General features: G+C 36.4%; 1 protein-coding gene across 3 annotated transcripts in view; it reads right to left on the bottom strand.

Annotated features, from left to right (window-relative positions):
* Positions 1-1,141: 1,141 nt before the first annotated feature.
* Exn (Ephexin) overlaps positions 1,142-13,243 on the bottom strand; it is a 218,176-nt gene continuing 206,074 nt past the window's right edge. For all 3 annotated transcript variants that reach the window (XM_071589976.1, XM_071589975.1, XM_071589977.1), the window contains 8 exons: positions 10,601-10,778; positions 10,325-10,507; positions 9,942-10,113; positions 9,517-9,718; positions 6,679-7,031; positions 4,932-5,118; positions 4,628-4,832; positions 1,142-1,671 (listed from right to left, as the gene is read on the bottom strand). In XM_071589976.1, coding sequence (XP_071446077.1) covers positions 1,451-1,671; positions 4,628-4,832; positions 4,932-5,118; positions 6,679-7,031; positions 9,517-9,718; positions 9,942-10,113; positions 10,325-10,507; positions 10,601-10,778 — 1,701 coding nt within the window. In that variant the 3' untranslated portion in view covers positions 1,142-1,450. The remainder of the gene's footprint in view (positions 1,672-4,627; positions 4,833-4,931; positions 5,119-6,678; positions 7,032-9,516; positions 9,719-9,941; positions 10,114-10,324; positions 10,508-10,600; positions 10,779-13,243) is intronic.

The following is a 13,243-nucleotide window of genomic DNA, read 5'->3' as shown; positions in this document are numbered from 1 at the left end:
AGATTTCAAAAGACTTCCACTTCTAGCTCTAGTTAGAATTAAATTTTTTTGCACTCTCATCCAGTTCGAAGCATCATGCCACACTCATGAATAGTAGGCTTATAATCATAAATAATCAAAATGTACTTTTAGTACTGAAATTAAACCAAGGGTGTATGTACATTGTTGTTCCGTGTAAAAAGGCACTGAGTGGGATTGCCAATTTCCAGCTTGACTTAGGTACTTACGATGCATTATTATTTTTTCAAATACTTGAAAAATCAACTCTTAGATCTGACATCCTCCGTTATAGCTGATGCATGCCAGTGATGAATAAAATCTATAATGAAAATATACCCCTTAATTTGTGAAAAATCATTGGGTCCTTAATGTAATGGACATGTTGAGCGACCAAGTAACCTGGAAAAATGTACTTGCTAAATTCAGTTAATAATGGGAAGGGTAACCCTACACAGCTACTAGATAACGACTCCAAATTAATGTGTTGTAGCCAAGATATGTATACATGAAATCATGACTTCATTAAATTCATTTTTGAAAAAATTCAAAACCTTTCACCAGGTGTAAAATCATTATTACACTATGAAATCAAAGCCAATTTAACCTACCACAACAGCCTCTTACCATGTGGATTTCTAAGAGCTATCAGGGAAAAAGCTTTTCTGATGTAACACTGTAAATACCCAAGTCAAAAAGTGTCCTTAGTTTAGTACACTGCACCTCAATCCATAGGTTAAAGCCAACATTTAAACATATAGATGTTCCCCTCCGACAAATGCGAATAGAATACAAGAAATATGGTATGGTATTGGTGGTTTATCCTGCAGTTTCTTTGACTTTTAGGTTTTGTGGCAGAAATAATCCATGGATATTTTGTAATTTTATTTACCTTGTCAGTAGGCTGGTTTGACGTGTGAAGGTACAGCTCACAATGTACTAACAGTGAGTCCTACTGGTTGTGAAATTTACAGTGTAAGGTACATTCTTTCTCTACCCCACCTGTGCTTTCCACTGTTTAATTAAGAGTAAGGTATGCAAAATATGTGCTATGTATTAATAAATAAAGTGAAATAAAATTTATAATAAAAATGTAAATATTTTATACAAATAACTGAATTATAAATACAATTATGTACACAATACTCCCATATTAACAATATCAAATATTTAAATGTTAACAATGACTTCGGAGTATATATTTGTATATATTAGAGAATATTACACAATGTCTGCTCTTCACCTAGTAAAGTACACTCCTGACCAAAGACCATAACAAAAAGGAGCATCTTACAGTTAAGCCTTTTACAAAACAATCCATCAATGAACAAAGTCGACCCACACATAAAAGGTATTCCAAAACATCGGTACTTCTTGCAATAGAACAATCATCACACTTTAAAGTATATTTGTATTATATTGGTGAAAACCTCAATTTGATGTCCTAGGCATATCATTCCTTTTTTGATTCCTTCTTGAATTTCTTCTTTTTGGTTGCCTTAGTAAGAGCTCTCTCTCTTCGTTGCTGCTCTAAGTAGTCTCCAGAAAGAGCAAGAAGCCTATACCGTTGACGAAGATTTTTTGCTCGCACATGGGCGGATGCAATTTCAGTACAGTGATTGGCTGGGAACCAACCCTTCTCCCCATCTCTAATGCGCTCTCCTAGGTACCAGCCTAGAAAGATGAAATCGAAAAATAATAAATTCATCTTCATTGAAAAACCTACAAAAGAAAACAGGAAACAAGAAAAGAAAAAAATGGGCCAAAATCAGGTTCTCTTTTGGTTTTTACTATTTATTACTACCCGTGAGTAAACAAAGAATACATGGATAGCTCTAGTAATATTTTTAAAATGTTTGGTTCCTAATATAGTTTGAGATCTGTGCATAATCATGCATTGTCACCAGTGAGAATTCCTGCTATCATACATACTGCGAAAACAATGATTGCACTACTATTCACATGTGTTACTCAAGAACACTTGAGCACAGTTTGCAGCATTACCATGAGTGACTGAACCTGAGTTGCAAGATTCACATTCACAAACTATGTACGATGCAGAGAAAAACCATATTAGAGACAGCAATATCCATCATGTGCAAATAAACATCTTGGGGAAGACCTTTGTACACAACATTATGGGAAAACAACTTTTCTCCAACAAGTCCTCATAACTTGAGACAGGATGGAAATTTTTCTTAGAGAATAGGAATATAGTAGATACCCGCACATTTCCTTCAGTATTCCTAATCATCTAAGTAAATAATTGAAAATCTGTTGTTTTAAAGAAAAAACAAGATAGATTATCTTCAGTACAATAGTTCACTTTAAGCCTGCAGACCTATTTCTGTGAGTTTCAGTTTGAATTGTATCACATGGTATTAGGTAAAACCCTAGAGCCTTAATCTGCTATTGTTTGTAATAAACACTTGTAATTATATGAAGTATTTCAACAAGATACAATCATTGAAAAAAATTCAATATAACTACTTGAAAAAATGACAGAAAAGACATGATACTAATGCTAAGGAACGTTAAAAGAAGAAGAATACAGTTAGAATTCTCATAAGATGATATGAAGATTGTTTGGCACATTCTTTCAGTGTAAAATGACGAAAGGCAAAGTTGAAGACATAACATCAATGCAGAGTCATTCATGTTATTCCACAATCACTGTCAAAATGAATATGAAGAGGACCTTGAAAATCAGGAACAAAGCATTCTTGAAATACTGATTTTATTCCAATATTGGCATGAGACATTACTCCAGAAGTGACACAGATTTTATGTATTGGGAATTAGCATAATGTCTTTGGAAACTGCAAAAATATGTAGAAGTACAAACTTCAGTTTTTTCCTGCATTAAATTCTGGATTTTACTGAGTTTCTTTACATTAACGATTCTGCTCAAAGAAACAAGGCCATTTGTTAATTATATTTTCTAAATTCTAATTAGTGAATACATACCATTTTCTAAAGGCTACAATTTCTGGGTACATAAAACATGGACTCTCGTCTTTTCATTAAAATTTTCTTAATGACATTGTGAAATTTGGCTTGACAAGAGAAGAAAAGATACTGATCACAACCTTTCCAATCTCAATGGCAGTGAAAGGGATGAGTCAGTAAATGGAAGTGGATATCAGTATGACTGGAAAAACATGAGCATGTACGAGGGCCATCCGGAAAGTAGTACCCGTTCGTGCCGCATGAAGTGCTGACGACGCGAGTAGCCGCTGGACGAGGTCAGATAGCTTCAGTGGCTTGTCTGCCTTCTCTGAGCCAAGTTGCGTGACGCTAGCATTGCCTGTGTTGTTTCTGTGATTGTTTATAATGTTTAAAAAAATTGAGAACGCCGCCAGTTGTGAAGTGAGGGCAGTGATTAAAGTCCTCAATGCAAGAAACGTTCGCCCATGTGATATTCATCGCCAATTAAAGGAGGTGTATGGAGACAATGTAATGGACGAGTCGTCTGTTCGGCGGTGGTGTCGCAACTTCAACATGGGGAGGGGGAACACACACGACGATGAGCGTTCGGGGAGACCGTCTGTCATTACAGACCAACTGGTGAGCTCAGTTGACGAATTCGTGAGGAACGATCGGCGCATCACAATTGATGACATCTGTGAGCATTTTCCCAATGTTTCTCGAACAATTGTTCATGAAATTGTTAAACACCATCTGCATTATGCAAAAATTTGTGCAAGATGGGTCCCTCGCGTATCTCAATGAGCTGGCGGCGAAGGACTATGCAGCAGGAATACAAACTTGTCACACGTTATGACAAATGCCTTAATTTGCTTGGAGATTATGTTGAGAAGTAGTTTAAAGTATCCTCTTTCAAATAAAATTTTTTATGTTTGTTAATATTTACTTTTGTGTCTTTATTTCACGAACGGGTACTACTTTCCGGATGACCCTCATATGATTTGAAAAATTCTTAATTTGGTCAAAGAAGTTAGCCTCAACAGACTCAAAATTTCTTGAGTCTTTACCCATATGATATTTTCACCCTAATAAAATTATTGCAGTGCATACAATATGTCTCCACACTTCAATAACCAATTTTATGCCATAGAAATACTTAAATATCATGGATAGCAAAAACATGCACTCACAGAGATAACTTTAATTTTTCTAATTTGGTCATAGTAACACTAAGGCAGGGACTTTAATATGTGTATTACTTTACCTATCAAATACTATTAAGCATATAAAAGAATTCAAAACAGCTCAAATTACTAAAAAGTATCATATGGGCAAGCTTGAGGAAGATAAATTGAATTAATTAGCCATAGAAGTGAGCATCACCTTGTTACTTCTTTTATTCTCAAGTCAATGCTTTCTATGAGTCCATAATCTTCACAGATGAAAAAGTAACTTTTACAACAATCACGCTAATCAAATATATAAAAATGTCATTATTATCTTAGGGCATTGATGCAGCTGGGTAACAGCATTACATGTTGGGCATTGTAAGCTACCAAAGATTTAAAAATGATTTTTTCATTACTTATACTGCATATGGGGCAAGGGCTTTATATTTTCCTTAAATGGAGCAAACAACATTAATCCCAGTCTTCATCAAGTTTTCCTTTACATGTAATAAACATTGATACTGTCAACATACCATCAGGTAACTTCCTCAATACGTTTACTACATCTGATAGCTCAAGAGACAATTCATCTGGTTGCTGAGATAAATACTGATGAATTGCAGCAACTTGTGGACAGTCCCACTCCTCATAGACTTGCTCATCAGGATTATCAGAAGAGGCTGGGGTGAACGCTTCAAGCCACCTCTCCTTCTCAGATTCTTTTGATGACGACAAGACCTACATTTTGCATTTAAGAAAAAGGAATTCTCATTAGCCCAGATTTAACTCAATGTATAAAGCATAAATACTGGTGGATATAATAAAAACGACAGGTACCATTTCCACTGTTCTATTTTCATGGTTTTGTAACATGGAAAGCAGGAAAATATTCTTTCCACCTTCAGAAAAATATTTTGGTGGCAGTTGCTGGAGGCTAGTGGGGGCTCCCAATCCATCAAGTCCTCCAGCAACAATTTCAACCAGATTTCTTGGGCAGAAGTCCAGTACTAAGTAATTTTCTTCACTGCAAGAAATAAAGTCATTATTAATGTTGGCATTTTTATTTTAAGTACTAAATTCTGATCAGCTTTAGAAGGGTTGAGCCAAAAGGGAATGGGAATGTATTTCACAACTGGACAGTATGAAGGGCATTCTTCATTTATACAATGCTATTCCATCACATCAAGCTGAGCATGATTGTATCTATTTCCCAGTCTGCTGTGGGTGACAGGATGAGGTGTGGGAAGGATGATTTTGTATGGATAAGGCTTGGCAATTAGGAGTCATAACTAAACTGAGTCACATAAAGAGAACAAAGGGCTGTTTATACAACAATAAGGCTATAAGAACTGCATCTGGAAATATTTCTGAACTGCCATTACATCTTGGTGCATAAAGATAAGTCAGAGCAAAATTATGATCGCCGAATTAATGCAGCTTAAAAGATAATTCTGTTTACCAGAAATGCACCAAGTTTGGTGGTTAAAATCCCATGTTTATGATGTGATGCATTAGCAGGATGGCCAGACCTAACCTAAAATCCCCAAATTTAAAACAAATAGGTCACGTAGGAAAAAAATACAGACACCTTTTAAACGGCATGCACATGCTTCAAGAAGGACGACAGATTGGGGATCGGTGCATATGCAGATAACGGCCCCAGTCATTACTATTCTTCATTCCTTCTTAAAGGGAATACACTACAGTATCCCAGGCTGAAATGTAGACAGCCTGAACTCAGTTTTAAAAGAAAAATTTTTAGGGAGCTAATCCTAATATGCAGGAGCAAACAGGCAGCTTTTAAGGTACTCTCTCAATGGCCCAGAGTAGACCCAATACAGAAGTGGCATAAAGAACTAACAGGCAAACGAAAACATACTTTTCTGACGTCCAGACTTTAAAGGTATTCTCAGAAATGACACTGATGATAAACTTGTGAAAGCAGAGAGAATTATGACTTGATTGGACCACACTCAACCCTATCTATGTCTCTCCCAACAAAGAGGTCAGGGACCAAAAAATGTTCATTTATCACTCAATGACCACCAATCAGGGCCTGAGGCAGATAGAAACCATACAAGTATGGCAATTAGAGATCCCTCACAGACACTGGTCTTATAGGTGATGTTAATGTTTTTGTTTTGTTACTCCTGGTGCCTTGTTCTTTCTCAGGTCTGCCACAGCTCTCTCAAATTCACTTCTTAATATCTGCAGACCCAGATCGTCTTTACCTATCATGTTTTCATCTTTAATTAAGTCATCTTCGAGTGGTTTGGGAGCTTGATAGAGTACTTCAATGTATTCATTCCATCTATTCCCAATGTATTCATCATCTATTTGTATTCTTCCATTAGCGGCCTGGATGTTTTACGATTTTGTATTCCTTTCACTGAATTGCCCCTTCATTTTAAGCCATCTTGCTATTTTGTATTAATGTGAAGTTAAAATTACCTCATTATTCAAATCTGAATTAGCAATCAATGTTATAATATTGCAATCAATTAGAACTTTTGACCCAAAAACTTAACTATGCATCTTTAATAACAGGCATATAGTGTAGCTATTCAAAATGTTTATGTCTCACCTCTTTCTTTTTGCAATAACCAGTAGGTCAGTGAAGAGGAACAAAAACAGAGGCTGCTTCACCATCTTGCGCCCAAAGGTAAGTTTGCTCGTTGAGATGGAAGGAGGAGCACCAGCTTGCACAGCAGCAATGGAAGACACGGAAGACATAGCAGGTGTTGAAGCAACACCTAGTAGACTAGAAGGATCATCACGCCAATGCAAGTGAATGAGTTCTCCCTTCCTTACTAACCACCGACCACCAGTCAGGAGAGATACTGTTCCTATTTCTCTAAAGTCCAGCTGTTTACTCAGAGTTTTCATTTCTTCTAGGCGTTCTGCATGCCTTGCACCCTCATTGCAATCTTGAACAACCTGAAACAAAAATGAATGATGAAGAAAAATTGGCTCAAGTTTTCAAGTTAATGTAGTAGTAATGTGTGTATCACTAATATTTTTCCTTGCTCCCAAAGTTCACAGTAATGCAGGAATGCATTATAGTTCACAGATATAAATTTTGATCAAATCAATAATTTTATATTTCAGAACTATGTATTTAGATAAAACATGCTCTATTACTGTAAAACTTTTAGGGCAATAGTTAAACAGGGCACAAGACCAAGAGCCTAGCTGTATCAAAACACTAGTTCCCATGAGATCAATTAATGTTATTGGGCCTGGTTGGAATTTGGATAGGTGACCTTCACTCCTCTACATGCACTTATCTCCTGTCTGCACGTGGCATGCGGGTAAAATGTTTCTGTCACCTTTCACTACAAATTAAAAAAAACTTACAAAACAAAAGTCAAATGTCTCAATGTGCCCTGGACATGAATAACATTCAGCAATATAATTATTATCATTCACCAGTGACATTACAAAAAACAATTGTAATTTTTAGTACTTATAATGACTTTTTAGTTTCCATTTTAATTATGACAGACAAATAATGCACAGCGTTGAAAAATTAATAACCCTGGGAGAGAGCATAGAATTCTTTTCATCAAAGTTTTATCGGTTAATCACCATACACAAACTTCACCAAAATGTAACTTTAACCCATTTTTTACAATTGAAAACTTCAAATTAACCCAATTTATCATAATCGTCAAAAGAAAATATTCTTATATTATTTTAAAAGGTTCTAAATTTGCTTTTTATTTTACATAAAAATAGAGAAGTTTATTTAAAAGTGTTACTTAAGAAGAAACTTGGGCATAGATGCATATTTTGGATTGAGTTTTACAATGAACAATAGGGGGCAATTCCATCACAAGGAATCCTTTAACATGAAGCTATTTCAACTTGTACATACAAGTTCATGGAAAGGCTTATAAAATGTTTTAATTTTAACATTTCTGTTCTATCCGTATTTTCCCACAATCATTTCCATCACATTCATTCACCCAGAGAGTTACATATTCCCTTTTAAGGAAGAAAATACCAATCTATAATTCCACTGTTATAAAATGGCTGAGAAATGGAAAAAAATGTACTTACCATTCCAAAATAACTCAAAATAATCACAAGGATAGAAAAAAGACAGTGCTCGTATATATCTGTTTGTATCACAATCATATTTTCTGTACATTTCGTTATCTATGTTTTTTGATTGTCCATGCTCAATCATGCATTCATTAGCTTGGACAATCAAGAGTTTACCATATCTTTATTTCAACAGACCACCAATAAATTACCATGACTTTCAAAGAGAACCTTAGACAGGAGGAAACACAGGTATAAGACTGCTTTAGTAATTTTATCAATCCTTTTATATATAGGAGCCTTCCGACTTCTTTTTATTTCCTATAGGAATTTGCCTAACATTGCATTCACAGCCAATAGCTCACACATCAACTTTGATTTACAGTTTCAGTCTATCACTTAGCCCTTTGACTTAAACATTTCCTCTTCTCCTAAAATCTATGATGTAATATTACTCCAAATGAAGGAGGCATGAAAAGTGATTGCTGAGCATTCTGATTGGATCGAATGTTAAAAACTGTGAGAGAGGGGAGAACATTACGCAGTTAGTTAAGAGGAGTGAAAAGGATTGCAATGTTGGATGGAATGAAGGAAGTATGCAGAATTGAAAAAGGGTTTATTGCAGTGCTGGATGTCACAGGGTCGTGTTAGTTAAGTCTTAGAAATTTAGGGGGGTTCAATTTGTGTGCATGCAAAACTTACCTTAAAAGGAAAATTCCCAATAATAATTCAACAAATATCATCTAGGAATCAACAGTTCAATGACTTTTTATGACAACTTCAATCCCAGTAGTAGCAGTAGTTTTAGGGGAGGTGACCAACAGCTGTGGCCATTTGCACCATTAGGGATGAATGGGAAAGGAGGGAGGGAGGAGAGAAACCTGATATCAACGTTAACCTACTCTTAACAAAAGGCGCCAAGAGATCTGCAGTTTAACGTCCCATCTGATGGACAGCACACTCACTCAAAATGCTTTCCACAAAGCACCTGAAGTAGAGATTGAGATACTACTGAAAAATATTTAATGCCTTGCCGGGATTCAAACCCAGACCCTCTGGGTGGGAAGCCAGTGCATTAGCCACCACACCATCGCGATCCCCCAACTTTAATCCCAATATTAAATAGTTTACTGGATATGTGTTATTAGATTTCCCTACTTTTTCTTGCTTTCTAGTATTAAACTTCACTTGAAAAACATTTCCTTGTGATAACTCTGACAATTTACTTCGAGGAATTCAAAAAAATGGAAGGGAAGTAATTTAGGCACATGCACAAAAAAATTAAATTAAATAAACCTGGCATTTATCAAACACTGGAAAAAAGTTTAATTTTAAACAATAGTTATCGCCCTCTATGCATTACTCAAGAAAGTACCTTATTTAGTGTTGCAAGAGACACTTGGCATGCTCCATATTTTGGATCATCTTTAGACATTCTCCTCAAAATGGCATCAACAAGTAAAGGAAGACGAGTCACTCTTTGCATTGGCAGCATCAGAAATGAATGCAATGACAACGATTGGCACACTGGATGACTCTCAATGGAATTTATCACATCCAAGAAGTGAGGAGACTTCCTAAATTGAGAAAAATAAAACTTACAGACACACATAACACTGACACTTTTAAATCATAAACCATAAATTGCAATATTTAACATGATTATTAAAACCCACAAGGCAAACAAAGGCTTGGGGGCTCTACTGTATGCATGTATATTGAAAGAGAAAACGGCCACAAACCTTCTGTGATAACTTAAAACATTTCAATAAAATTCATGGTGAAATTATTTCAACTCACTTTAGCCGGTGTAACGTTCGGTCAAGATGAACTTGATTTGAACAGTAGCTCACATAAACTCTAAAGTGCCTTTCTGCATGGCGACGAATAATGTCACAGATGTCTAAAAGTAGTATATCTTCTTGCCAACAGCGCTCTAATTCTGCCATGAATCTTTCTGAACACTGCTTGACTGCAAATAGAAAATGTCATAATTATGGTAAAGAAAAATATTTGAAATAAGTTATTGTAAGAGACAATGCAGAAAATGTAAATTGAAATAGGTTATAAAACAGACCCCCTAAGAGTAATTTGGTAACAGCTTAGACATGAGCAATACTCCAATCAAGATGTAAGGTGGAGAGGAAAAATGCAAGAATATAAATCATCAATATGCTGGTTACCTGGCAAGACATTAGAGAATAAAACTTCTCTATCACTTTTGCTGAGCAAATTTTCATCTTTCAGACTTGGAGATTCTAAAAAGTGGGACACGAGGATATTAAGGGACTTCAAGTATGAAGCTTCAGAAGTCACAACTTCAAACTTTGCTTCTTGGATCTTTCTTTGGTGAGAGTTAAATGTATCTGAAATGAATAAAAAATTACTTAATACACCTTTCTATCCACAAAATATTTTCATTACATGCACATAATTACATAATTGTTGCATTAGTTTACCTAGAAGGCCACTGGCAAGTACTTCTGGTATCTGACACCAAAGGGTCCTACATCCCTCCTTATGCCGGACCAGATCCATTGCCTTGGGGCGTGGAGATGGCTGTTTATCCAACTTTAATTTCCCTATTTCTTCATACCCATCAGAATCATACTCCTGCGACATATCTCTTGTAACTTTCTGGAAAGTGAAAAATAGAAAATTCAACACAGACAAAGTAGTAGCATACAAAAATATTAATAATAAAAGTTATATAATTTATGAAAAGGATTTATCTTTTTTAATTCGAATAAGTTCCCAAATGACATCCCTCAAGTTGCTTCCCAAGGAAACCAGGCAGTAGGACACTACAGAGACACTTGAAGAATATTGGGAAACAGAATATCAATATTCAGAGTTTATAAGTTCAGAAACCCAGAGAAGTGATTGTCAGAGTGGTAATTGGGTAAAGTAGAGGAAAGGGGCCATGGGAGAATTAGAAAGCATGGGATTATGTGCAGTAACATCAAATGAACAGTACATATCAAACAGGGAAACAGCTAAGTATCTTGCAGAGCCACGAGGCCATTCACTTCTAAATCAGGGAATCTTATTAATGCCATAAACACTGAAGAGCTAGTTAATCTACTCCACATAAGACCTTTTGGGTAGAATAACAGCCAGAGGGTCTAGGATAGCTAACAATGCTTGTCTCATAAATACATTGACCTCGATAAGACAATGCAAAAGGCACTGCTTGGTGGACACCCAATGGAAAGAGTAAGAGCTTATTCATGAGTAAATAATGGCACAGCAAATTAATTTGTATATTATTTTCAAGAAAAGTAATTTGCCAACATGTTTAAATCCAGAGCAATAAATAAACAAGCAAAAAATATGAGAATTTCTAAGGCAATACTACATTATTTTTTTGATAAAATATGTGAGAAAGGTTAAAAAAATTGTGTTAATCAATTTAATAATTGCATCGTTCATTGTACAAAAATTACTTTAATATTTTTAGCAATTTAGTACTAATGATTAAGATCAGATTCATGAGAATTAAACAGGAAAGTCAGTTAAGGAAATGGAATGCATAAATATTAACTGATATGATAAAAAAGCAGGCTGTAGAGAAAATTGTTGGTGGGGACAGGGAGCTGGGTACTGATAATAAAAATCGAAACATATCAAAAAAGGGAAATCAAACGTCGCAAATGAAACGGTAGGAACAGTAATAGGAAAATGACAAGAAAACCATGAATTATGGATGAAATGATTATACAGATGAATGATAAAAGGAATGTTGTGAGGTATGCCAAAAGGCATACCTCCTCAACTCCTCCTGTGCCTTGCCTGAATGTCACGGGAGATAACCCTGCCAAAGCTGTAACCAGCGTGGGAGCAGGGACGTAGACTACAGATTGCAAATTATCCACAGATCATACACAGTTAAGTCTCTATTCCCTCTGGAGTCTCTATTCCCCAACTCCTTCTGCACCTTGACCTCACGCCATGGGTGATAACCTTTTTTAGCAGGACATAAATAGCGACAAGGGCCCCCAAAAGGCAGTTCATCCCTCTGACTGACTCTAACGAGGTTCAGGTCCACTCCCTACCCCTCTAACCAGCTCATGCACTCAGGTTGACTCCCTCCCACCTCTTCCCTTGACCGGCCGTGTTTGGGTCCTGGTCAGCCTACTCCTTTGACTGGACCTCCTGAAGGAATATTTGGTTGCCCTACCTCCCAACTCTTCCCCTGACTGACCTGCCTGCCTGGATCCTGGTCAACACTCCTTTTGAGGACTACCAAAGGAATCTTGGATCGCAAGCTCCCTCCTATCCCACTAACCTCACGTAAGTGTACGGCCCTTGTCCATCTATCTCTCTGGGTAATGGATGATCAAACAAGCATGGGCCATACACCCACATTCCACAGTTAAATGTACAAGTTTAATAGAGAAAAATCAAAACCATTTGAGGACTGCTCTTCTCATTATATCCCCCTCATTCCCACTCTCTAACCGTCATGGTTAGGGAGTCGCCTGAGTCTAAGTGAGCCAGTCAGAGGGGTAGGGATTCAATCTGAGTCTTGTTAGGGTCAGTTAGAGGGATGAACTGTCTTTTAGGGGCACTTATTGCTCCTTATATCCTCCGGAGAAGGGGTTATCTCCCGCGATGCATGGGCAAGATACCAAAATGGTTGGGGAGATATGCCTTATGGCAGTTCTCACAACAGGAATGGACAAATGTAGAAATAGAGTTACATAGAATGAAGTAAAGACAGTTAAATAATAAACTGAGGCAGGAAATAAACAGAGCAAAAGAAGCATGGTTGAAGATGCAGTGCTAGGAAATGGAAAGTTCACAAAAAAAGGGTGGAATTGGTGTGCTGTAAAGGAAGATCAGCGTACAGTCAGGAAGTAACAAGGGAAAATCCATGCTAACAATCAATGTTAAGTGAGGAAAATCAATAACTGAACCAATGAAGATTTAAGAGAAATGGAAAGAGTACATAGGGGAACTATAGTATACCATAAAGACATTAGGCCAGCAAGCTTGGAAATAGAGAATATGACATAGTTGAGATTAACTTAGGTCAACATATACTTGATGACAAGATGGGAAAATGCATTAGGAGAATTGAAATCAAATATGACTTTTCA

This window comes from Hetaerina americana, unplaced genomic scaffold (assembly GCF_022747635.1).
Source record: "Hetaerina americana unplaced genomic scaffold, ioHetAmer1.1.p SCAF_4, whole genome shotgun sequence".
Taxonomy (NCBI): Eukaryota; Metazoa; Arthropoda; class Insecta; order Odonata; family Calopterygidae; genus Hetaerina; species Hetaerina americana.
The sequence above is the reverse complement of the archived record's forward strand: the minus strand, read 5'-3'. Positions and strand labels throughout refer to the sequence as shown.